We start from the raw sequence: 25,039 nt of genomic DNA, 5'->3' as shown, positions 1-25,039 counted from the left end.
ATTGATAAAAAGGTTGTGGAAGCTGTTTTGTTAGATATCAGTGCATCTTGACATTATTGATCATAGTCTGCTGCTGGAAAAACATATGTGTTATGGCTTTACATCCCCTGCTATATTGTGGATAAAGAGTTATCTGTCTAACAGAACACAGAGGGTGTTCTTTAATGGAAGCTTCTCCAACATAATCCAGGTAGAATCAGGAATTCCCCAGGGCAGCTGTCTAGGCCCCTTTCTTTTTTTCAATCCTTACTAATGACCTTTGAGTAAAGCCAGTGTGTCTGTATGTGGATGACTCAACACTACACGTCAGCTACTACAGCAAATTAAATCACTGCAACACTTAACAAAGAGCTGGAGTCAGTTTCAGAATGGGTGGCAAGGAATAAGTTAGTCCTAAATATTTACAAATCTAAAAGCATTGTATATGGGACAAATCATTCACTAAACCCAACTCAACTACATCTCGTAATGAATAATGTGGAAATTGAGCAAGTTGAGGTGACTAAACCGCTTGGAGTAACCCTGGATTGTAAACTGTCATGGTCAAAACATGTTGATACAACAGTAGCTAAGATGGGAAGAAGTCTGTCCATAATAAAGCTCTGCTCTGCCTTCTTAACACTATCAACAAGGCAGGTCCTACAGGCCCTAGTTTTGTCGCACCTGGACTACTATCCAGTCGTGTGGTCAGGTGCCACAAAGAGGGACAGGAAAATTACAATTGGCACAGAACAGAGCAGCACGGCTGGCCCTTAAAAGTACACAGAGAGCTAACATTAATAATATGTATGTAAATCTCTCCTGGCTCTAAATAGAGAAGAGAGTGACTTCATCACTACTTGTTTTTGTAAGAAGTTGTTGACATGCTGAATGCACCGAGCTGTCTGTTTAAACTAGAGGTCGACCGATTAATCGGAATGGCCAATTAATTAGGGCCGATTTCAAGTTTTCATAACAATCGGTAATCGGCATTTTTGGACACCGATTATGGCCGATTACATTGCACTCCACGAGGAGACTGCGTGGCAGGCTGACTACCTGTTTTGCGAGTGCAGCAAGGAGCCAAGGTAAGGTGCTAGCTGGCATTAAACTTATCTTATAAAAAACAATCAATCTTAACATAATCACTAGTTAACTACACATGGTTGATGATATTACTAGTTTATCTAGCTTGTCCTGCGTTGCATATAATCGATGCGGTGCCTGTTAATTTATCATTGAATCACAGCCTACTTCGCCAAACGGTGTTCGCGAAAAAAGCACTGTCGTTGCACCAATGTGTACCTAACCATAAACATCAATGCCTTTCTTAAAATCAATACACACGTATATATTTTTAAACCTGCATATTTAGTTAATATTGCCTGCTAACATGAATTTATTTGAACTAGGGAAATTGTGTCACTTCTTTTGCGTTCAGTGCAAGCAGAGTCAGGGTGTATGCAGCAGTTTGGGCCGCCTGGCTCGTTGCGAACTGTGTGAAGACCATTTCTTCCTAACAAAGACCGTAATTAATTTGCCAGAATTGTACATAATTATGACATAACATTGAAGGTTGTGCAATGTAACAGCAATATTTAGACTTGGGGATGCCACCCGTTAGATAAAATACGGAACGGTTCCGTATTTCACTGAAAGAATAAACGTTTTGTTTTCGAAATGATAGTTTCCTGATTTGACCATATTAATGACCTAAGGCTCGTATTTCTGTGTGATATTATATTATAATTAAGTAACTACATAGAGCCATGACTACATGGAACTCTATTCCACATCAAGTAACTGATGCAAGCAGTAGAATCAGATTTTAAAAAACAGATTAAATAGACCTTATGGACCAGCGGGGACTTTGAAGAGACACACACGCATACATATGCTAACACACACACTCTACACACACGTACATATGGATTTTCTATTGTAAATGCACTACATATACAAAAGTATATGGACACCCCTTCAATTTAGTGGATTTGGCTATTTCAGCCACACCCGTTGCTTACAGGTGTATAAAATCTAGCACACCACCATGCAATCGCCATAGACAAACATTGGCAGTAGAATGCCCTTACTGAAGAGCTCAGTGACTTTGAACGTTGCACCGTCATAGGATGCCACCTTTACAACAAGTCAGTTCGTAAAATGTATGCCCTGCTAGAACTGCCCCGGTGAACTGTAACTGCTGTTATTGTGAAGTGGAAACGTTTAGGAACAACAACGGCTCAGCCTTGAAGTTGTAGGACACACAACACTCAGTACCAAGTTCCAAATTCCCTCTGGAAGCAACGTCAGCACAAGAAGTGTTCGTCGGAGCTTCATGAAATGGGTTTCCATGGCGTAGCAGCCGCAAACAAGCCTAAGATCACCATGCTCAATGCCAAGCGTCGTCTGGAGAGGTGTAAAGCTAGCCGCCATTGGACTCTGGAGCAGTGGAAACACGTTCTCTGGAGTGATGAATCACGGTTCACCATTTGGCAGTCCGACGGACGAATCTGGGTTTGGCGAATGCCAGGAGAACTCTACCTACCCCAATGCATAGTGCCAAGTGTAAAGTTTAGTGGAGGAGGAATAATGGTCTGGGGCTGTTTTTCATGGTTCAGGCCCCTTAGTTCCAGTGAAGGGAAATCTTAACGCCACAGCATACAATGACATTCTAGACGATTCTGTGCTTCCGACTTTGTGGCAACAGCTTGAGGAAGGCCCTTTCCTGTTTAAGCATGACAATGCCCCTGTGCACAAAGTAAGGTCCATACAGAAATGGTTTGTCGAGATCGGTGTGGAAAGACTTGACTGGCCTGCACAGAGCCCTGACTTCAACCCCATCAAACACCTTTGGGATGAATTGGAACGCTAACTGCGAGCCAGGCCTAATCGCCCAACATCAGTGCCCGACCTCACTCATGCTCGGATTGACTGACCTTCATGTCTTAAAGTAATGATGGACTGTCATTTCTCTTTGCTTATTTTGGGGGTGGCAGGTAGCCTAGTGGTTAGAGAGTTGGGCCAGTATCTGAAAGGTTACTGGATTGAATCCCCGAGCTGACAAGGTAAAAATCTGTCGTTCTGCCCCTGAACAAGGCACTGTTCCTAGGCTGTCATTGTAAATAAGAATTTGTTCTTAACTGACTTGCCTAGTTAAATATAGGTTAAAAAAAATTCAGCTATTCTTGCCATAATATGGACTTGGTCTTTCACCAAATAGGGCTATGATGTATACCACCCCTACCTTGTCACACAACTGATTGGCTCAAACGCATTAAGAAGGAAATAAATTCCACAAATGTACTTTTAACAAGGCACAGCTGTTAATTGAAACGCATTCCAGGGAACTACCTCATGAAGCTGGTTGAGAGAATGCCAAGAGTGTGCAAAGCTGTCATCAAGGCAAAGGGTGTCTACTTTGAAGAATCTAAAATATATTTTTATTTGTTTAACACTTTTTTGGTTACTACATGATTCCATAGGTGTTATTTCATAGTTTTGATGTCTTCACTATTATTCTACAATGTAGAAAATAGTAAAAATAAAGAAAAACCTTTGAATGAGTAGGATACATTGGACACAGTTTTTGCTTTGTTATTATGGGGTATTGTGATGTCATTATGAGGTATTGTGATGTCATTATGGGGTATTGTGATGTCATTATGGGGTATTGTGATGTCATTATGGGGTATTGTGATGTCATTATGGGGTATTGTGTCGAAAAAAACAATAATCAATTTTAGAATAAGTCTGTAACGTAAGAAAATGTAGAAAAAGTCAAAGGGTCTGAACTTTTCGAATGCACTGTATATGATACATATTGTGTATGTTCCTGTGGCAGGTCTTCAGATCCTGTATATATATATATATATACATATGATATATATATTGTGTATGTTCCTGTGGCAGGTCTTCAGATCCTGTATATATATATATATGATATATATATTGTGTATGTTCCTGTGGCAGGTCTTCAGATCCTGTATATATATATATGATATATATATTGTGTATGTTCCTGTGGCAGGTCTTCAGATCCTGTATATATATGATATATATATATTGTGTATGTTCCTGTGGCAGGTCTTCAGATCCTCTACACTCTACTGCAGAACGTGACTCAGGAAGAGGCTGCAGCACAGAGCTTCTATCAGACATACTTCTGTGACATCCTCCAACACATCTTCTCTGTGGTCACTGACACATCACACACTGCTGGTGAGTACAGTACACACACGGATGCAACGCACACACACGGATGCAACGCGCACACACACACACTGACGATGAGCACGCACACACACCCCAGCTAGCACATTTGGTTCCTTGGAAGTTGTGGGAACGGAAGTTTTTTGTTTCCAATGGTTCTGGGGACGAACCCATACGTTTCCTGACTGGTAAATGTATAAAAATAAAAAAAAATAAAAACGTTTTTACTTTCTGAGAATGGAAGTGAACATTTTTCCTGTTCTGGTAACATACTTTTTTAGGTTGCAGGGAGGTTCTGAGAACGTTTTACTCTGGTTCCTTGAAAGTTTTGCTAGAAGGTTTTATTCATTCTCTGAGAATGGAAATGATAGGTTATTTTGAGATTTTGAAATAACTTCCTTAAAACTTTCACTGAACCTAACACTGCTAGGTTATTTAGGGTTATTTTTTAACTCCACACACTGATAGGATACATGGGAATTAATTTCCTTAGGCATTAATCATGAGAACACATAGTGATGGGGGGAGAATGTTTACAGTTACATATTGGGATATTATTTTTGATGATGTATTGGTTTGACAATATTATGTTAGTGCTAGTTGGCTGTACCTGCACCAAAACTCCAGTATTTTTCCTTCATAGCTTGTTCTCCATCTTTTAAAAAAAGGGGGACAATTTGTTTTCAGCACTTTTATTTCCAACTCATTGTCTCATGGTTCTCTCTTGTCCCTCTGCAGCAGACATATGGTGAGAAATATGTTTGCAACATCAAATCGCAATAAAATCACAGTATGGAATACATATAATATCAGCACTTATGTATTGTGATATCGCATCGTGAGGCTCTCTGGCAATTCTCAGCCCTACAAGCACATTTCTGTTTTACTGTGAAACGGCATCAGTGGAATTCAAACCTATAATCTTCTATTCATGGAATTAGTCCACTGACCCAGAAGGATGGAGCTAGCATGCCATATGTTTTACACATACAAAGCTGTTCCTTTTAGCCTATTCAAACAGACCCCATTTCAGAGGAAACAAGGACTCATTAAGATCAGCTGTGGCCAATCAGTGGGCGCGGCCAACACACCTGAACACACTTAACAAGATGGAGGATAGAGAGTTTTGTTGATGCTGAGAACGGAATGTATATGTTTTTAAATAACATTCTTAGAACGTTACTAAAGTTTACTTGTGTTTTTTTTAATGGAAAGTTTTCTTAATGTTCTTGGAACAAATTGAGAACATGATTTTAAATAGAACCATGAGGAAACCTGTAGGAAATGTTAAACTGAATTACTGAAATTCCCAAAGAATAACTGTTTCTTAATGTTCTCTGGACTATTTGAGAACACTCCCAATGTCAAACCAGTCGGAGAACGTTCCTAGAACATTACCAAAATTGTAACCATGTAAATGTAATCATGTTTGAACTTTTTGGAAACGTTTTGTTAAAGTAATGATTTACAAAGCAAATAGCGTTTTTCTTTTGTCAAGTTAAATGTGCAGAGAATGTTCCAAAGCCAAGCAACTATCCTGCACCATTCCCAGGAAGTTGTGGGAAGGTTGTATGCTAAATAACCATAGGACAACCACGCTCTCACCAAGTTCTAAGTAACATATGGTTCTCAGAACGTTATGTGTTAGCTGGGACACACGCACAAACTGCCAGGAAGAACACACATCTCTTGTTCTGTTTTACTATTTGTATAAATCCATATCACGTAACTGTGCATGTCTGGTTGTGTGTGTGTCTCTCTGCCTCTCCCCCAGGCCTGACGATGCATGCCTCCATCCTGACCTACATGTTTAACCTGGTGGAGGAAGGGAAGATCAACACCCAGCTCAACCCCTCCAACCCCAGCAACAACCAGGTCTTCATACAGGAGTACGTGGCCAACCTGCTCAAAACTGCTTTCCCACATCTACAGGAGTAAGTACCTTGATGAACAAAATAAAATGCATCATTATTTCCATACCATTATTACAGAGAATCAGGAAAATGATGCTACCCTCTGCCTATTGGCTACTTAGCTTTTTCAATCCTGTCTCAAAATACAACACTGTCCCTTTAAAACAGAAAAAAGCTCTTTACTTGACTTGCTTTTCAGAGATGTCTAGAAATATACATGTTTTGTGCTCTTGTAGGAAACAACCACTCCCCTATTGTTGACTATAAATGATCTATAACTGGGTTAATAAATCACTAACTAACAAAGGATATGAACAATTGTGAACACGTGGCTACATGCAGCTCTCGCTTAGATCTCAAAACAAGCTCATCTACTCATGACCGCTCATGCTGTAAAAACAGTCCAGTTGAAAGTGAATGGCACAAATCCATATATGGACAAAAGCTGAAGAACATAGGCACATCCAGGTACTTTTAGCAGGTGCTGGAGTTGTAGATGAACTCATGGAAAACAGAAAGGAAAATGCCGCACAGATCCATATATGGCAATGGTCTATTTGCATATAGGCCTATTGCAGCTATGATTGGTTATGGTACCGGTCTGTGTAGAGTACGGGCTTGAGTCGTGCCTGTTAATGCAATAGAATCCTACTCCGATGCGTTCTGCCTACAAGAAAATATCTTGCATAATTCGTTTTGCATACTAAGTCTTCCATAGTTAGTTTAGTTTCGGTATGTTGAATTGAATGTGGTTAATATTGCGTTGATTCAATTACAATTCCCACAGTAAAGGGAAACGTTGATAGTTTTAACTAAAGGGGAGAAAACTATAAAGTTGAGTGAAGTTTAATCTCATGCATCTCTGCACGGGCTGATATTTCTTCTGTGCAGCAGGTCTCCCAGGGGAGCTGCGTGCCCACACACACACGCACCTTAGAGGGAACTTTGCTTACTGCTATTAGCCCATACCGACACATTGAATAACAGATTCACTACATAGAACAACAAGATAGTCCTTACTGCTATTAGCCAATAGAAATACATTGAATAACAGATAGTCCTTACTGCTATTAGCCAATAGAAACACATTGAATAACAGATTACTGCTATTAGCCCATAGAAACACATTGAATAACAGATTACTGCTATTAGCCCATAGAAACACATTGAATAACAGATAGTCCTTACTGCTATTAGCCCATAGAAACACATTGCATAACAGATTACTGCTATTAGCCCATAGAAACACATTGAATAACAGATAGTCCTTACTGCTATTAGCCCATAGAAACACATTGAATAACAGATTACTGCTATTAGCCCATAGAAACACATTGAATAACAGATAGTCCTTAATGCTATTAGCCCATAGAAACACATTGAATAACAGATTACTGCTATTAGCCAATAGAAACACATTGAATAACAGATAGTCCTTACTGCTATTAGCCAATAGAAACACATTGAATAACAGATAGTCCTTACTGCTATTAGCCCATAGAAACACATTGAATAACAGATAGTCCTTACTGCTATTAGCCCATAGAAACACATTGAATAACAGATAGTCCTTACTGCTATTAGCCAATAGAAACACATTGAATAACAGATAGTCCTTACTGCTATTAGCCCATAGAAACACATTGAATAACAGATTACTGCTATTAGCCCATAGAAACACATTGAATAACAGATTACTGCTATTAGCCCATAGAAACACATTGAATAACAGATAGTCCTTACTGCTATTAGCTCATACCAACACATTGAATAACAGATTCACTACATGGAACAACGGATACAACAACAGAAAGTTTGTTCTGAAGTGTTTGTGCTATATCTGAGGGATATAAGAAAGATCAGAAAACTATTATTATTTTCCATGTATTTATCCCCATATTTTAGGCACTAAGCTATCTCCATGTTCAGTGCATTCTGAAAGTATTCAGACCCTTTGACCTTTTCCACATTTAGTTACAGCCTTATTCTAGAATGGATTACATTTCATAAAATAAAATACTCAGCAATCTACACACAATACCTCACAATGACAAAGCAAAAACAGGTTTTACAAATGTTTGCAAATGTACTAAAAATAAAAAACAGATACCTTATTTACATAAGTATTCCTTTGCTATGAGACTCAGGTGCATTTGAGCTCAGGTGCATCCAGTTTCCATTGATCATCCTTGAGATGTTTCTACAACTTGATTGGAGTCCACCTGTGGTACATTCAATTGATTGGACATGATTTGGAAAGGCACACACCTGTCTATATAAGGTCCCACAGTTGACAGTGAATGTCAGAGCAAAAACCAAGCCATGAGGTCGAAGGAATTGTCTGTAGAGCTCCGAGTCAGGATTTTGTCGAGGTACAGACCTGGGGAAGGGTAGTGGCTTCGGGACAAGTCTCTGATTGTCCTTGAGTGGCCCAGCCAGAGCCCGGACTTGAACCCGTGGTGGTTCCAAACTTCTTCCATTTAAGTATGATGGAGGCCACTGTGTTCTTGGGAACCTTCAATGCTACAGAAATGTTTTGGTACCCTTCCCCAGATCTGTACCTCGACAAAATCCTGACTCAGAGCTCTACGGACAACTCCTTCGACCTCATGGCTTGGTTTTTGCTCTGACATGCACTGTCAACTGTGGGACCTTATATAGACAGGTGTTTTCCTATCCAAATCATGTCCAATCAATTGAATTTACCACATGTGGATTCCAATCCAGTTGTAGAAACATCTCCAGGATGATCAATGGAAACAGGAGGCACCTGAGCTCAATTTCAAGTCTCATAGCAAAGGGTCTGAATACTTATGTAAATAAGGTATTTCTGTTTTATTATTTTTTAATTTGCAAACATTTCTAAAAACCTGTTTATGCTTTGTCATTATGGGGTATTGTGTGTAGATTGCTGAGGATTTTTGTTTATCCATTCTAGAATAAGGCTGTAAGGTAACTAAATGTGGAAAAGGTCAAGGGGTCTGAATAATTTCTGAAGGCAGTTTACCCAGTACATCATGTGTTTCAGTCAAACCAACATACAGTATACCCAGTACATCATGTGTTTCAGTCAAACCAACATACAGTATACCCAGTACATCATGTGTTTCAGTCAAACCAACATACAGTATACCCAGTACATCATGTGTTTCAGTCAAACCAACATACAGTATACCCAGTACATCATGTGTTTCAGTCAAACCAACATGCAGTATACCCAGTACATCATGTTTCAGTCAAACCAACATGCAGTATACCCAGTACATCATGTGTTTCAGTCAAACCAACATACAGTATACCCAGTACATCATGTTTCAGTCAAACCAACATACAGTATACCCAGTACATCATGTGTTTCAGTCAAACCAACATGCAGTATACCCAGTACATCATGTTTCAGTCAAACCAACATACAGTATACCCAGTACATCATGTGTTTCAGTCAAACCAACATGCAGTATACCCAGTACATCATGTGTTTCAGTCAAACCAACATACAGTATACCCAGTACATCATGTGTTTCAGTCAAACCAACATACAGTATACCCAGTACATCATGTGTTTCAGTCAAACCAACATACAGTATACCCAGTACATCATGTGTTTCAGTCAAACCAACATACAGTATACCCAGTACATCATGTGTTTCAGTCAAACCAACATACAGTATACCCAGTACATCATGTGTTTCAGTCAAACCAACATACAGTATACCCAGTACATCATGTTTCAGTCAAACCAACATACAGTATACCCAGTACATCATGTGTTTCAGTCAAACCAACATACAGTATACCCAGTACATCATGTGTTTCAGTCAAACCAACATACAGTATACCCAGTACATCATGTGTTTCAGTCAAACCAACATACAGTATACCCAGTACATCATGTGTTTCAGTCAAACCAACATACAGTATACCCAGTACATCATGTGTTTCAGTCAAACCAACATACAGTATACCCAGTACATCATGTGTTTCAGTCAAACCAAACATGCAGTACACCCAGTACATCATGTTTCAGTCAAACCAACATACAGTATACCCAGTACATCATGTTTCAGTCAAACCAACATACAGTATACCCAGTACATCATGTGTTTCAGTCAAACCAACATACAGTATACCCAGTACATCATGTGTTTCAGTCAAACCAAACATGCAGTACACCCAGTACATCATGTTTCAGTCAAACCAACATACAGTATACCCAGTACATCATGTTTCAGTCAAACCAACATACAGTATACCCAGTACATCATGTGTTTCAGTCAAACCAACATACAGTATACCCAGTACATCATGTGTTTCAGTCAAACCAACATGCAGTATACCCAGTACATCATGTTTCAGTCAAACCAACATGCAGTATACCCAGTACATCATGTGTTTCAGTCAAACCAACATACAGTATACCCAGTACATCATGTTTCAGTCAAACCAACATACAGTATACCCAGTACATCATGTGTTTCAGTCAAACCAACATGCAGTATACCCAGTACATCATGTTTCAGTCAAACCAACATACAGTATACCCAGTACATCATGTGTTTCAGTCAAACCAACATGCAGTATACCCAGTACATCATGTGTTTCAGTCAAACCAACATACAGTATACCCAGTACATCATGTGTTTCAGTCAAACCAACATACAGTATACCCAGTACATCATGTGTTTCAGTCAAACCAACATACAGTATACCCAGTACATCATGTGTTTCAGTCAAACCAACATACAGTATACCCAGTACATCATGTGTTTCAGTCAAACCAACATACAGTATACCCAGTACATCATGTGTTTCAGTCAAACCAACATACAGTATACCCAGTACATCATGTTTCAGTCAAACCAACATACAGTATACCCAGTACATCATGTGTTTCAGTCAAACCAACATACAGTATACCCAGTACATCATGTGTTTCAGTCAAACCAACATACAGTATACCCAGTACATCATGTGTTTCAGTCAAACCAACATGCAGTATACCCAGTACATCATGTGTTTCAGTCAAACCAACATGCAGTATACCCAGTACATCATGTGTTTCAGTCAAACCAACATGCAGTATACCCAGTACATCATGTGTTTCAGTCAAACCAACATACAGTATACCCAGTACATCATGTGTTTCAGTCAAACCAACATACAGTATACCCAGTACATCATGTGTTTCAGTCAAACCAACATGCAGTATACCCAGTACATCATGTGTTTCAGTCAAACCAACATACAGTATACCCAGTACATCATGTGTTTCAGTCAAACCAACATGCAGTATACCCAGTACATCATGTGTTTCAGTCAAACCAACATACAGTATACCCAGTACATCATGTGTTTCAGTCAAACCAACATGCAGTATACCCAGTACATCATGTGTTTCAGTCAAACCAACATACAGTATACCCAGTACATCATGTGTTTCAGTCAAACCAACATGCAGTATACCCAGTACGTCATGTGTTTCAGTCAAACCAACATACAGTATACCCAGTACATCATGTGTTTCAGTCAAACCAACATGCAGTATACCCAGTACATCATGTGTTTCAGTCAAACCAACATACAGTATACCCAGTACATCATGTTTCAGTCAAACCAACATACAGTATACCCAGTACATCATGTGTTTCAGTCAAACCAACATGCAGTATACCCAGTACATCATGTGTTTCAGTCAAACCAACATACAGTATACCCAGTACATCATGTTTCAGTCACACCAACATACAGTATACCCAGTACATCATGTGTTTCAGTCAAACCAACATACAGTATACCCAGTACATCATGTTTCAGTCACACCAACATACAGTATACCCAGTACATCATGTGTTTCAGTCAAACCAACATACAGTATACCCAGTACATCATGTTTCAGTCAAACCAACATACAGTATACCCAGTACATCATGTTTCAGTCAAACCAACATGCAGTATACCCAGTACATCATGTGTTTCAGTCAAACCAACATGCAGTATACCCAGTACATCATGTGTTTCAGTCAAACCAACATACAGTATACCCAGTACATCATGTGTTTCAGTCAAACCAACATGCAGTATACCCAGTACATCATGTGTTTCAGTCAAACCAACATACAGTATACCCAGTACATCATGTGTTTCAGTCAAACCAACATGCAGTATACCCAGTACATCATGTGTTTCAGTCAAACCAACATGCAGTATACCCAGTACATCATGTGTTTCAGTCAAACCAACATACAGTATACCCAGTACATCATGTGTTTCAGTCAAACCAACATGCAGTATACCCAGTACATCATGTGTTTCAGTCAAACCAACATACAGTATACCCAGTACATCATGTGTTTCAGTCAAACCAACATGCAGTATACCCAGTACATCATGTTTCAGTCACACCAACATGCAGTATACCCAGTACATCATGTGTTTCAGTCAAACCAACATGCAGTATACCCAGTACATCATGTGTTTCAGTCAAACCAACATACAGTATACCCAGTACATCATGTTTCAGTCACACCAACATACAGTATACCCAGTACATCATGTGTTTCAGTCAAACCAACATACAGTATACCCAGTACATCATGTTTCAGTCAAACCAACATACAGTATACCCAGTACATCATGTTTCAGTCAAACCAACATGCAGTATACCCAGTACATCATGTGTTTCAGTCAAACCAACATGCAGTATACCCAGTACATCATGTGTTTCAGTCAAACCAACATGCAGTATACCCAGTACATCATGTTTCAGTCAAACCAACATACAGTATACCCAGTACATCATGTGTTTCAGTCAAACCAACATACAGTATACCCAGTACATCATGTTTCAGTCAAACCAACATACAGTATACCCAGTACATCATGTGTTTCAGTCAAACCAACATACAGTATACCCAGTGTGTTTTGAAGTGTCCGGTTATCACAGTCTGCCTTACCCGTGGTTGTTCGGATTTTCGTTATTTAGCCCTCCGAAAAGGCTCACCAGGAAGCACACAATGTCATGACTCGTGTTTTGTCCTTAATTTTATTTTAAATCAAATGACCACAGGTCATAAACCTGAAATACAACAAACAAGTAATGACAATATATTATTCAGATATATTATTTAGTATGTTATTCAAGTAATATAATAATAATGTAAATAATAAATCAAATAAGCCTGCAACACCATCAAAGATGTGGCGAATCTGGCTTAAAACAGCACCGACTACATCACCCAGAATGCCCAGCGCCAGAGGAGCATGCGCACAGTGACTCTGCCGTCACAGGTTGCTATGGACGCTGTCACAGGACACAGAACCCTAGCCACCACATGCCTTGTCCAAAGGATTTACACACAAACGCAACATAATGCGGCACTCCACCATGGATCACCGAACCAAACCACCGCTATCACCACCGCCACCAGAAACCAGCAGAGTGCGCCGAACAAATCAGCACAATGCAAATGGCTGATAATAATAGCCTAATGCTATATAGCATCTGGTTCGCTGAGCTACCGCACCCAGCGAGCTACAAGTTACTCCCGGCCAACTAACACCGACACAGTGAGGTAAACGTTCAGTGCACAAACATTTAAGTGACTTAAACATCAATGCTAGACAGTAGTTCGCAGTTACATACCAACGGGCTGTGTGCTCCTGATGATTGTCTACGGTGAAGTGATTACCAGGTGCTGTAATTTAAGTCTCTAGTGAAGCTGCGCATGCGCACATAACGTAACATATCTGAGCATCTAAGAAACTTAAAGAAATCACTCGTTCCCCATTTAATTGAACACATCAGACCCATTTGCTTCTCTTTTATCTATTTATATATATTTATTTATTTTTCTTTTCCTGAGTGAGCTAGAAATCTCAACACCTCCCACTTGGCCGACTGATCGAAGATCCAAGGAGGGCACAGTCTCTTGAGTCTCTCAGTGAGAATTTCAAACTAAAGTCCAGTCTTTGTAGGCATTTACAAACATGTATTAACTAAGGAGGTAGGCTCCACCACCTTTCCTCCTACTGAGTGTAGGTTTGCCCTCGAAGCACTCAGTTGCCTCCCAGGGTTACCCGCTAGCTAAGCAAAGAACACAGAGTCACAGTCTTTGGGTACCCATGGCGAGGACTTATCTTACCTCCTCTTGGTCTTCAGCAGGAATCAAGATCACCAACCTCCGCACATCCCTGCGAATGACGATTTTCGTGTGCATGGTAGAGTCCTTTCTCCGGGCCCTGGGAACCATGGGAGCAGGAAGACCCATGCAGGTTGTTATGTCCGCATCCCGGACAACCCCCTTCTCGTCTGGATATGTTGTAGCAACCCGGCCGAGCCGGAACTGCCCCCTCAGAGCGTTCTGGTCCGCAATCCAGACTACGTCTCCAACCTTGATACTTCTCTCTGCTCGGTGCCACTTGTGTCTTATGAACAAGTTTGGTCCTGCCAGTTCGCTCCATTTCTTCCAGAACCTGTCGACTCCAGCCTGGACAGCCCTCAGCCTGCGCCAAGAGCGGGTTTCCATGTCAATTCCGTGTATGTCACCTCCCTGTCCGGTGCGCCCCAGGATAAGGGAGTTGGGCGTCAAGTACTCCACTGAGTCCTCTTGTTCCTGTGCCCTGGCGTCGATGGGTCGCTCATTAGTCAAGTTGGCTGCAGAGTAGAGAAGGGTCTGGAACTCCCCCCAGGTGTAGCAGCCAGTTGTTCCACCAAGACTGTTAAGAGCTCTTTTAAGGAGCTTGACAGCTGCCTCTGCTGCTCCATTCCTGTGTGGCGAGTCTGCAGGATGAAAGTCCCACTGCCACTCTGTGCTATTTCTGGCAGCCTTGTCTTCAACGGATGCCTTCTGCAAACAGGCCAGGTGCTTGTGTAGCTCTCTCAGAGCAGGCCTGGCTCCCAAGAAGTTTGTGCCTCTGTCTGACCATAGCTTTTTGGGATGCCCCCTCAGAGCAGTGAACCGGGAGTAGGCCTGAAGAAAGCTCTCAGAAGACTGGTCGTCGATGAGATCAGCATGGACGGCTCTGGAAGTCATGCAGCAATACACGACTCCCCAGACCTTTTTCTTGGTTCTTGTCTTAACAGCGTCCCTCACTTCAAAGGGTCCAAAGAGGTCTAGTGTAGTATACTCGAATGGGTTCGCTCTACTGGTACGTTCCTGAGGAAGAGCGCTCATCACTTGCTGGCAGAGCCGGGCTCTTTGCTTCTTGCAAGTGATGCACCTGTTGACCACCTTCTTCACTGTCCTCCGACCTTGCACAACCCAGGCCTTTCTTTTAGTGTGCAGCAGTGTGGCAGCCACCCCTTCATGATTCGCTTCGTGAGCTTCCCTCGCAAGCAAGGCCCCCAGCCACGACCGGAACGGGATTAAAGGTACAGCGGTTCCGTCTTCATTCCAAGACTGGACTCTACCACCACAAAGTAAGAGTCCATTGTTGTCATCTTTCATCACAACAAGGCGGTTTAAGGTCGTATCCTGAAAGTTCACGCCGTCTTGGGCTGCAAGGGCTAGGTCTTGGAAAGCCTCTTTTCTCTCTACCACAGACAGCCTGGGCCCCCTCACCTCCCACTTTGCTGAGCTCGAGGCTTGGTAGCTTGTCCTCAACCAGGATTCTGCCGCTCTTCGAACCCAGGCGATTGTTCCACACAATTTAGACAAGCTACTGAATCGTTCGGGCCCGACAAGGCGCACTAGAGCTACACCCCAGGGCTTCCTCTTTGGCCTCTCTACTGCTAGAGTTGGACCTTGGTCTTTCATCTGCGGTTCTGAGAACTTTTCTGCCTGAGACCTGGTGACTACAGCTGAGAACGCTCTTCTCTGCAACCTTTTAACGTCATCAGCCACGCTGGTCACTATCTCACTGGCCGTCTTTACAGGCCACCCAGCCTCAGGCCAACTCAGGAACTCTGGGCCTTGTTGCCACTCTGACCCTTCATCGAGTTCCTCAGGAGTTGCTCCCCTTGTGATGATGTCTGCTATGTTCAGGTTGCCCTCAATCCACCTCCAGTCTTCCACTGGTCCAGCCTTCTGGATCTCTCCGATGCGGTTAGCGAAGAAAGTTTGGTAGCCATAGCTATCCTTGTGAATTGCTCCCAGGATTGTTTGGCTATCCACGAAGTGGACCCAGCGTGTGACCTTGATGCGGCAGTGCTTTACAAGGTATTTTCTCAGGCGGATCGAAAAGACAGCACCACATACCTCTGCCTTAATCACGTCTCCTTTCTGGTTGAGAGGGGTAAGCTTTGCTTTTGACTCAACCAGCCTCACTACGACCCCATTCTGCGTCTCCCAACGGAGATAGAGCACCACGCCGTAGGAAGCCTCACTCCCATCTGAAAACGTGACTCCCATTGGATGGCCTATGGCTCCAGTTGGTGTGAGGCTTCTTTCGAACCTGATCTGGGCAAGTCTCACATATTCTTCGAGGAGTCTTATGGAAGCCTCTCGTAGTTTTGGTGAGAGTGGGTCATCCCAAGTGTCCTTAACTGGACTGCTTATACTCGCTTCTTGGTAAGCGTCTCTCACAAGCATAACCCCTTTCTGCTTTGCGGGTGTGGCAAGACCAATGGGGTCGTAGAATCCAGCGATCTGGCTTAGCAGCATCCGACGGGTCAATGGGTTTGGAGTTTTACCTCTGACTTCCTCTTCGCACAAATCGACTCCTGTTCTCATCTTTCCTCTCTTCTTTGAGAAATTTACAGAGGTCATCACACGAAGTTTGTCGGTCTCTGGTTCATAGCCGACTCCAAGTGCTTTGCTCTCTTCGTCCCGCATCTGGTTGGGTAACACCAGCGTTTTGGGCACACTCACAGTTGTCTTACTGATACTGGCATCAGTTGTGGTTGCGGACCTCCCACTTTGGCCTGATAAGACCCATGGCTTAAGGGAGAAGCCTCCAGCCTTTAAGATCTTTTCCACTCCTTTGGTGATTTTCTCCAGTATCTGCAAGTCATTGTGGGACGTCAAGATGTCATCCACATAACTATCTTCTACCACAACTCGGCGCTCCTCAACCATGGCTGCAAACTGGGGCAGGTTGGCTGTTTCTCTCATTGCCACCTGGGCGATACAACCAGCAGGTTTATCGCCAATGTTGACCCTGACGACAGCAAAGACTTCGATCACCTCCTCAGGATTGTCTCTCCAGAGGAATCGATGGAGGTGTACTTCTTTGTCTTCTAACCAGACAGAGTTGTACATTTTTTTCACATCACCCAGTGCGGCGTACAACCCAGTCCTGAATCTCAGAAGCACGCCCCTTATCTGATTTAGGACATCAGGACCCTTGTACAGTAGGTCATTCAAACTTATTCCCATGAATTCTTGGCTACTGTTCCAGACAATTCTTACAGGGGTAGTGGTTGAGTGAGGATTAGGAGCAACTAAATGACTGATATACCACTTAGGTCCCTTCCAGCTATCGATTTCCTCCTGGGTGACTTCCTTGCCTCCAGGGGGGCACCTACCACATCTGCAGCCACCACACTGAGGATCACAGGCGGCGCCAATACTGTCCCACTTGAACCATTCAAAAACTTCTTTGTTGGTAGTTGCAGTGTTTCGGAGGATTGCGTCTTCTTCCACCGAAACTCCACTGGGTCCTCCCGTCTTCACAAGAATCTCTTTGTACGCCCTTGAAGCTGTTCTCATTGACCTAGCGAAATGTGTTTCAGACCTGTGCACTGCTAGGTCTATCACTTCAAAGAGGTCAGGATGCGTTCCACCAACAGTCTTCCCAAGGGGACCATCCCAGAGGACGAGGTCTCCAACTACTCTGACTGGCTGTGGGACCAGGCGACCCTCTCTATGGCTAATCAACAGGTCGATCTTTTCGGGCCGGACCAAGTCCTTGAGTTGAACATTTGGAAAGAACTTCTGCAGTTGCTGTGGCGTGACAGCTTGGTTCACTTTCGCAACCTCTTCCAAGCCGTAACAGAGGAGTTTGTGCTCTGCTATTGTACCTCTGGGAGTTTTTACTCTCAGCCTCAGGGTATACTTCATGGTAGTAATGGTTTTCTCCATCCCTCCAACACCTTGGACAATCAACTTAATGTTCTCACCATTTAGCTTGAGACGCTCTGCTGCTTTATTAGAGATATAATTAGTATCTGAAGCGAGATCAATCAACGTACCGACTAGCTGGCCAGAGTTTGTCGTCACATCCAGTAGCATCATTATGACAGGGCACTCTTTTGGCTCACAACCAATGCTAGCACACACTTTTGTTGTGATCTTATTTGAAAAGGCTTCTTTGAACTCTGCTCGCACCTCTGGAGAAAGTTTGGCAAGGAGCTCCTCCTGTTTGTTGGTTAGTCCAAGGCCCCGTTTCCCCAATTTTGCATCGCTCTGCTCTCCGCTCTTTTCCTCTTTCTTCTTGATCTGTGACTTTGGACAGAGCAAGTAATTGTGGTCTGAAGAGCCCTCTTTCTGACAGTCATCCTTTGAGCATAGATACTTTTGTGTGCAGCCGCCATCGTCACCATGAAGGCGCAAGCACTTAAAGCATGCTCCTGCTCTCCTAAGCTGAGCCTTCTTGCCTGTCAGATTGAGCTTCTTGAAGACCTTGCAGGCGAACAGCCTACCTCCGTGCTCGTTGTCTCCACATGTGATGCATGAGCTTGGTTGAGCGCCCTTTAGGGTGTTTCCTGATGTGGCTCTGGTGAATGCCCTCCTTTCCTTTTTCTTTTCGCTCGACCTCTCAGTATTGTCCGCCGAGCTAGGCTGTAGCTGGTCTAGCTCCTCGAGAATGTCCTCCTGCTTCTTCAAGTATTGCAGTAGACAGTCAAAGTGGTTGCATGGTGAAAACCCGCTTCCAGGGTCATTTTTGTGTGTTATCCACTTTTCTTTCAGGGAGTCAGGAAGCTTACTTTCAATCGACTGCACAACCACTCGGTTCTTCACAGCATCTTCCTCCCCTAAGACTTGTAGGTCACGAAGAGCTCTCTCCACGGCTTGAATCAGTTCGATTGTCTTCCTCGGATGGTTTCCTTTGATGGGGCAAAGTCCTTGCACTTCTTGTGCAATCAGCAGCACTATTTTTGGCTTATTCCCGTACTTGTTGTCCAGGAGCCTGAACACGTCGTTGGCGGATCCACAGCTGGACAATACGAGGTCCCTCTTGACTTTTTCATCTAGGCTTCCCAAGAGATGGAATTTTCTCACATTTTCCAATCCATGAGGGTTTCCCAGACGTTGCAAGTCCTCCCATTCAGCTTTCCAGCGGTAGTAATCCCTCATATTACCAGCAAACATGGGCAAGCGTGCACGTTCTAGGCTGATATGGGGCCTGTAGTTGTAAGTCCCCACTGGCTCCTCCTGCTCCACAATTTTCACTTTTCCCAGTTTTCCTTCGTCGTCGGATTGAGAATCGCCTTTCCATGCCCACTCATCCCACAGTTTTTCACGCCTTTTCTTCAACTTCCGGATCTGGTCCTTTGACTCTGTTGCCTTGGACCGAGGGATCAAATCTTTCCACTCATCCAATCCTCGTTCGAAGTTGTTGACCTCCCGTTCCAGGTTCCTATGAATCAATTCACATTCCCTCCTGGTCATATGGTGGTGATCCGTGTCCTCGGCCTGGTCCATGGCTGATCCAGCCTCTTCAGTGAGGGTGGTAATTTCCGCCTCAGCGAACCTTGTCCAGAAGCTGATCAGGATGACTTGTTCAGTTTCATCAAACTTACAGTCACATTCTGCTGTTTTTCCGCCAATGTTTTCCGCCTTCTTTTTTGCTTCATCATCATCAACTTCTCTCAGGGCCGTGGCATACTCAAACCCTGCATCTCTGACTCTGGAGTGATCCACCTTAAAGTTCCTCCACTCACTTCTCATTTCACTTTCCCCCAGTGCACTAGCTCTGGAGGTGAGGTAATTTGCTCTTCTAGTGAACGCAGTCTGGGCTGCTGACCGCTTCTGTTTTAGCCTCTCCAGCTCCTCCTCTGATGCTGCCATCTTGCCAACTTTTATAGCGTTTAACTCAAGCTCAAGTGTTTTCTGCCAACTGGGTTTAAGTAGTCCTTTAACTGTAGACTCTATCCTCTTCTTGGCTTTCACTCATTAATGATTTGCCTAGTAAGTCAACAGATGAGCAGACAGCTTTATGGGTGGACTGTTTGCTTATCAGAAGTTAGTCTCGTGACGAATGTTCTAGCACTTGCATTATCCATGTAAAGGAGAACCGTGGTTTATGACTGTTCGGATTTTCGTTATTTAGCCCTCCGAAAAGGCTCACCAGGAAGCACACAATGTCATGACTCGTGTTTTGTCCTTAATTTTATTTTAAATCAAATGACCACAGGTCATAAACCTGAAATACAACAAACAAGTAATGACAATATATTATTCAGATATATTATTTAGTATGTTATTCAAGTAATATAATAATAATGTAAATAATAAATCAAATAAGCCTGCAACACCATCAAAGATGTGGCGAATCTGGCTTAAAACAGCACCGACTACATCACCCAGAATGCCCAGCGCCAGAGGAGCATGCGCACAGTGACTCTGCCGTCACAGGTTGCTATGGACGCTGTCACAGGACACAGAACCCTAGCCACCACATGCCTTGTCCAAAGGATTTACACACAAACGCAACATAATGCGGCACTCCACCATGGATCACCGAACCAAACCACCGCTATCACCACCGCCACCAGAAACCAGCAGAGTGCGCCGAACAAATCAGCACAATGCAAATGGCTGATAATAATAGCCTAATGCTATATAGCATCTGGTTCGCTGAGCTACCGCACCCAGCGAGCTACAAGTTACTCCCGGCCAACTAACACCGACACAGTGAGGTAAACGTTCAGTGCACAAACATTTAAGTGACTTAAACATCAATGCTAGACAGTAGTTCGCAGTTACATACCAACGGGCTGTGTGCTCCTGATGATTGTCTACGGTGAAGTGATTACCAGGTGCTGTAATTTAAGTCTCTAGTGAAGCTGCGCATGCGCACATAACGTAACATATCTGAGCATCTAAGAAACTTAAAGAAATCACTCGTTCCCCATTTAATTGAACACATCAGACCCATTTGCTTCTCTTTTATCTATTTATATATATTTATTTATTTTTCTTTTCCTGAGTGAGCTAGAAATCTCAACAGTGGTGGAGAGATACAGAGAGGGAGGTAGAAATGGACCCTGAGGGTCATGGTGTGGTCCAGAGTCGGCGGTGTGCGACCACGACTAGACCACTGTTGTCCTGTTTTTCTGTCTTCTAAGTTGTCTTGTCCCCCAGTGCCCAGGTCAAGGTGTTTGTAACAGGACTGTTCAGTCTAAACCAGGATATTGCAGCCTTCAAGGAACACCTGAGGGACTTCCTGGTACAGATTAAGGTGAGCCTTTTCCTCCAACCGAGGTTCCTCAGTAGAAATGACCGTGGGGGGGCATTCAAGGTCATCTTTATTGCAGTTGCAGTCAGATGATGAGATCTCAGAACGCCTTGGAAGTGTTTAACATCTTAGGAACCACATTAGTATGATGTAACAATCTTGGAAAAGTCTGTGTGTTTATATACACGGACCCCCTTCTCTCCTCCTGTAGGGGAGGACATCAGACCTGTTGTCTGTCTGTCTGTATTTGTGTGTGGTAATGTTTCTCTCTCCTCCTGTAGGAGAGGACACCACAGACCTGTTGTCTGTCTGTCTGTATTTGTGTGTGGTAATGTTTCTCTCTCTCTCCTCCTGTAGGAGTTTGCAGGGGAGGACACCACAGACCTGTTCCTGGAGGAGCGGGAGGCGTCGCTGCGTCAGGCGCAGGAGGAGAAACACAAGCTGCAGATGTCAGTTCCTGGTATCCTCAACCCACATGAAATACCTGAGGAGATGTGTGATTGAGACGTCCAGCCCCTGCGACACGCCACATGAACCAAACTGCTGTTACTGTACATACAGGCATACCAACAAACACACACAACTAACCCTAACAGAGGTGGGAGGCCCCCGGTCACTTTGCTGAGGTACGGAGAGAGCAGACCCGCCCGTCCTCATCCATCAGGTGTTTTGTGGACCAAAACCATGTCCATATGTAAATGACGACGTACCACGTCAGCCCGTGGCCGTTATACAGAGCACCTACGCTACCTTTTATATGGAGACTTCTGGGTGATATGTTTCCACTGTTTAACCCAAACTTGTATTGTTTATTTGGTCATGGGTCATCACCCCCCCTAGCTGCATCACATGACGCAGACGTATGGATAAGACTTCTGAACTTTACTTGTTTCCTTCCCTCCTTGTTCTCCCCTTCACATGTTATCTCTCCCTCTCTCTCTCATATATATATATATATATATATATATATAGTGAGACTGAGGAAAGTTTTTGTGAAACAAGGCATATGTGTCAAAGTTCTCAGCAAAGAGGCTTCTAGAACTATGGTGTGACAGACGGACAGACTGGAAGGAATGAAGTGGTGTTCTAGAAGTGTGTGTGTGCACCCTGCGTCTGATTCCCAACCCAATGCATTGTGGTTAGAATGTGAAGCTAGCGGATTATGAAGGAAGGAAGTCTGAGAGATGCTGCTGCTTTGTGTGTCAGGTGGTCAGGCTAGCGGCCGTGCTCATTGGTTGAACCTCCGCCCAACTGGAAGAAACCTACTGCGTTTGGTCGCCTGGCTGTGACGAGGCAGGAACTAGGAAGACAGGAAGGAGCATCATCAGAGCATATCATCCCAATTCTATAGCACATGAATTACCATGGGAACATCATTATTATTTACTGTATTTTTGTGGGTGTGTTGAGTGAGTGTGCTGTCGCCTAGACGACATGGGCGTTTAGTTTTCCTCTGCGAGGATCGTTGCTCCGTGGTGAGCTCTTCATTAAAATGGACCTTTAACTGAAAGAAGAAGCGGTTATTGAGATGTTATTTATGGTTTCAAGATGGCTGCATCTTTATAACAAACTCCTGTTTAACTTGTGTCAGTCTGAATTGGAACTAATTGACATTGTTTACCATGCTAGTAGTGCTTCAACAACACTACCTAGAAGACAAGCAACAATAAAACTCGGTTTACATTTCATTTGGATCTTTATAACATCTCTTCTATACAAAATAAAACAAAAGGCTTTTATTCCAGAGTAAAATAAGTAGTTGACAATTGTTTAATTAAGCAACAAATGTATTAATCCTAATCCACACTCAATCTGTAAATGACAAATAGTCCCCCTTCTCTACTCGTTCCAGTTGTTGTGAAACTTTTTGAACTGATTAAAGTTGAGGATTTTATAACCAAAGCCTCTGGGCTCAATTTCTTTTCCGTACATCGCTTTTTTTGTGGTGGTAGTAAGTGTAATTTTTATTTTTTAAATATTCATATTCTCTAAAGTAGCGGTCACCAACCCTGGTCTGTCTGTATTTGTCTGTAGTAACTTTTGTCTCCTGAGAGAGAGCCAAGCACTAAAACACATGACCCTGATCAACTAATAATCAATACCTGAATTGTTGAGTAAAAAGTGTTTCAGTGCTGGGCTGTAACAAAAACCTACAAACCCTTTAGCTCCTTCAGAGCAGCAGTTCAGACTGAGGGACGGCGGTAACTGCTCTGATAGAGCTGCTCTGATAGAGGTGAGAAACAGCTGTTCTGGTAACCATCACTGGCCCGGTCTCCTGTCATCTATACTGACAGCCTGGCAGAATCCTGCCCACTTCCCCTCTCTGGCTGAGGTAAACACACCAACTGATTTCTAGTGAAACATGAGGCTGATGATGTGCCTCTTTATGCCAGTGTCTGAGCTCTCTCACCCACTCTCTGACACAACACACACTAGATATTCCTGTGGCGTGTCAATTTCCATTTTGACGTCTTTGGCCAAGGTTGGGCTGCAGTAAAACGACCCCTCCCACTAATCACTGATAACATACTGGTATTCCACTAAAGGTTACGCTGACTGTCTCACACTGAAACAAAATACTCTGTTTATGGAGGGAGGTCCAATACTCTATATCATGGATGCAATGCCTGTGATGAGCACAAGCTCCAGCTATACACAGGACAGTTTAGAAAGACAATCTCCATTAGAAGTACTACAGCCCCATTCTGCTGACCTCGTGTCCATTAGAAGTACTACAGCCCCATTCTGCTGACCTCGTCTCCATTAGAAGTACTACGGCCCCATTCTGCTGACCTCGTCTCCGTTAGAAGTACTACGGCCCCATTCTGCTGACCTCGTCTCCGTTAGAAGTACTACGGCCCCATTCTGCTGACCTCGTCTCCGTTAGAAGCACTACGGCCCCATTCTGCTGACCTCGTCTCCGTTAGAAGCACTACGGCCCCATTCTGCTGACCTCGTCTCCGTTAGAAGCACTACGGCCCCATTCTGCTGACCTCGTCTCCGTTAGAAGCACTACGGACCCATTCTGCTGACCTCGTCTCCGTTAGAAGCACTACGGCCCCATTCTGCTGACCTCGTCTCCGTTCGAAGCACTACGGACCCATTCTGCTGACCTCGTCTCCGTTAGAAGCACTACGGTCCCATTCTGCTGACCTCGTCTCCGTTAGAAGCACTACGGCCCCATTCTGCTGACCTCGTCTCCGTTAGAAGCACTACGGCCCCATTCTGCTGACCTCGTCTCCGTTAGAAGCACTACGGCCCCATTCTGCTGACCTCGTCTCCGTTAGAAGCACTACGGCCCCATTCTGCTGACCTCGTCTCCGTTAGAAGCACTACGGCCCCATTCTGCTGACCTCGTCTCCGTTCGAAGCACTACGGACCCATTCTGCTGACCTCGTCTCCGTTAGAAGCACTACGGCCCCATTCTGCTGACCTCGTCTCCGTTAGAAGTACTACGGCCCCATTCTGCTGACCTCGTCTCCGTTAGAAGCACTACGGCCCCATTCTGCTGACCTCGTCTCCATTAGAAGCACTACGGCCCCATTCTGCTAACCTCGTCTCCATTAGAAGTACTACGGCCCCATTCTGCTGACCGT

The 25,039-nt window shown here is 43.5% G+C and overlaps 1 protein-coding gene across 3 annotated transcripts in view; it reads left to right on the top strand.

Annotated features, from left to right (window-relative positions):
• The window catches only part of LOC115193496 (exportin-1), a 90,857-nt gene extending 67,512 nt beyond the window's left edge, over positions 1-23,345 (top strand). For all 3 annotated transcript variants that reach the window (XM_029752183.1, XM_029752184.1, XM_029752182.1), the window contains exons 22-25: positions 4,066-4,200; positions 5,966-6,125; positions 21,350-21,446; positions 21,801-23,345. In XM_029752183.1, coding sequence (XP_029608043.1) covers positions 4,066-4,200; positions 5,966-6,125; positions 21,350-21,446; positions 21,801-21,947 — 539 coding nt within the window. In that variant the 3' untranslated portion in view covers positions 21,948-23,345. The remainder of the gene's footprint in view (positions 1-4,065; positions 4,201-5,965; positions 6,126-21,349; positions 21,447-21,800) is intronic.
• The last annotated feature ends 1,694 nt before the right edge of the window (positions 23,346-25,039 follow it).

This window comes from Salmo trutta, chromosome 5 (genome assembly GCF_901001165.1).
Source record: "Salmo trutta chromosome 5, fSalTru1.1, whole genome shotgun sequence".
NCBI lineage: Eukaryota > Metazoa > Chordata > Actinopteri > Salmoniformes > Salmonidae > Salmo > Salmo trutta.
Note: the sequence above shows the minus strand (reverse complement) of the source record. Positions and strands in the feature narration are given on the sequence as shown.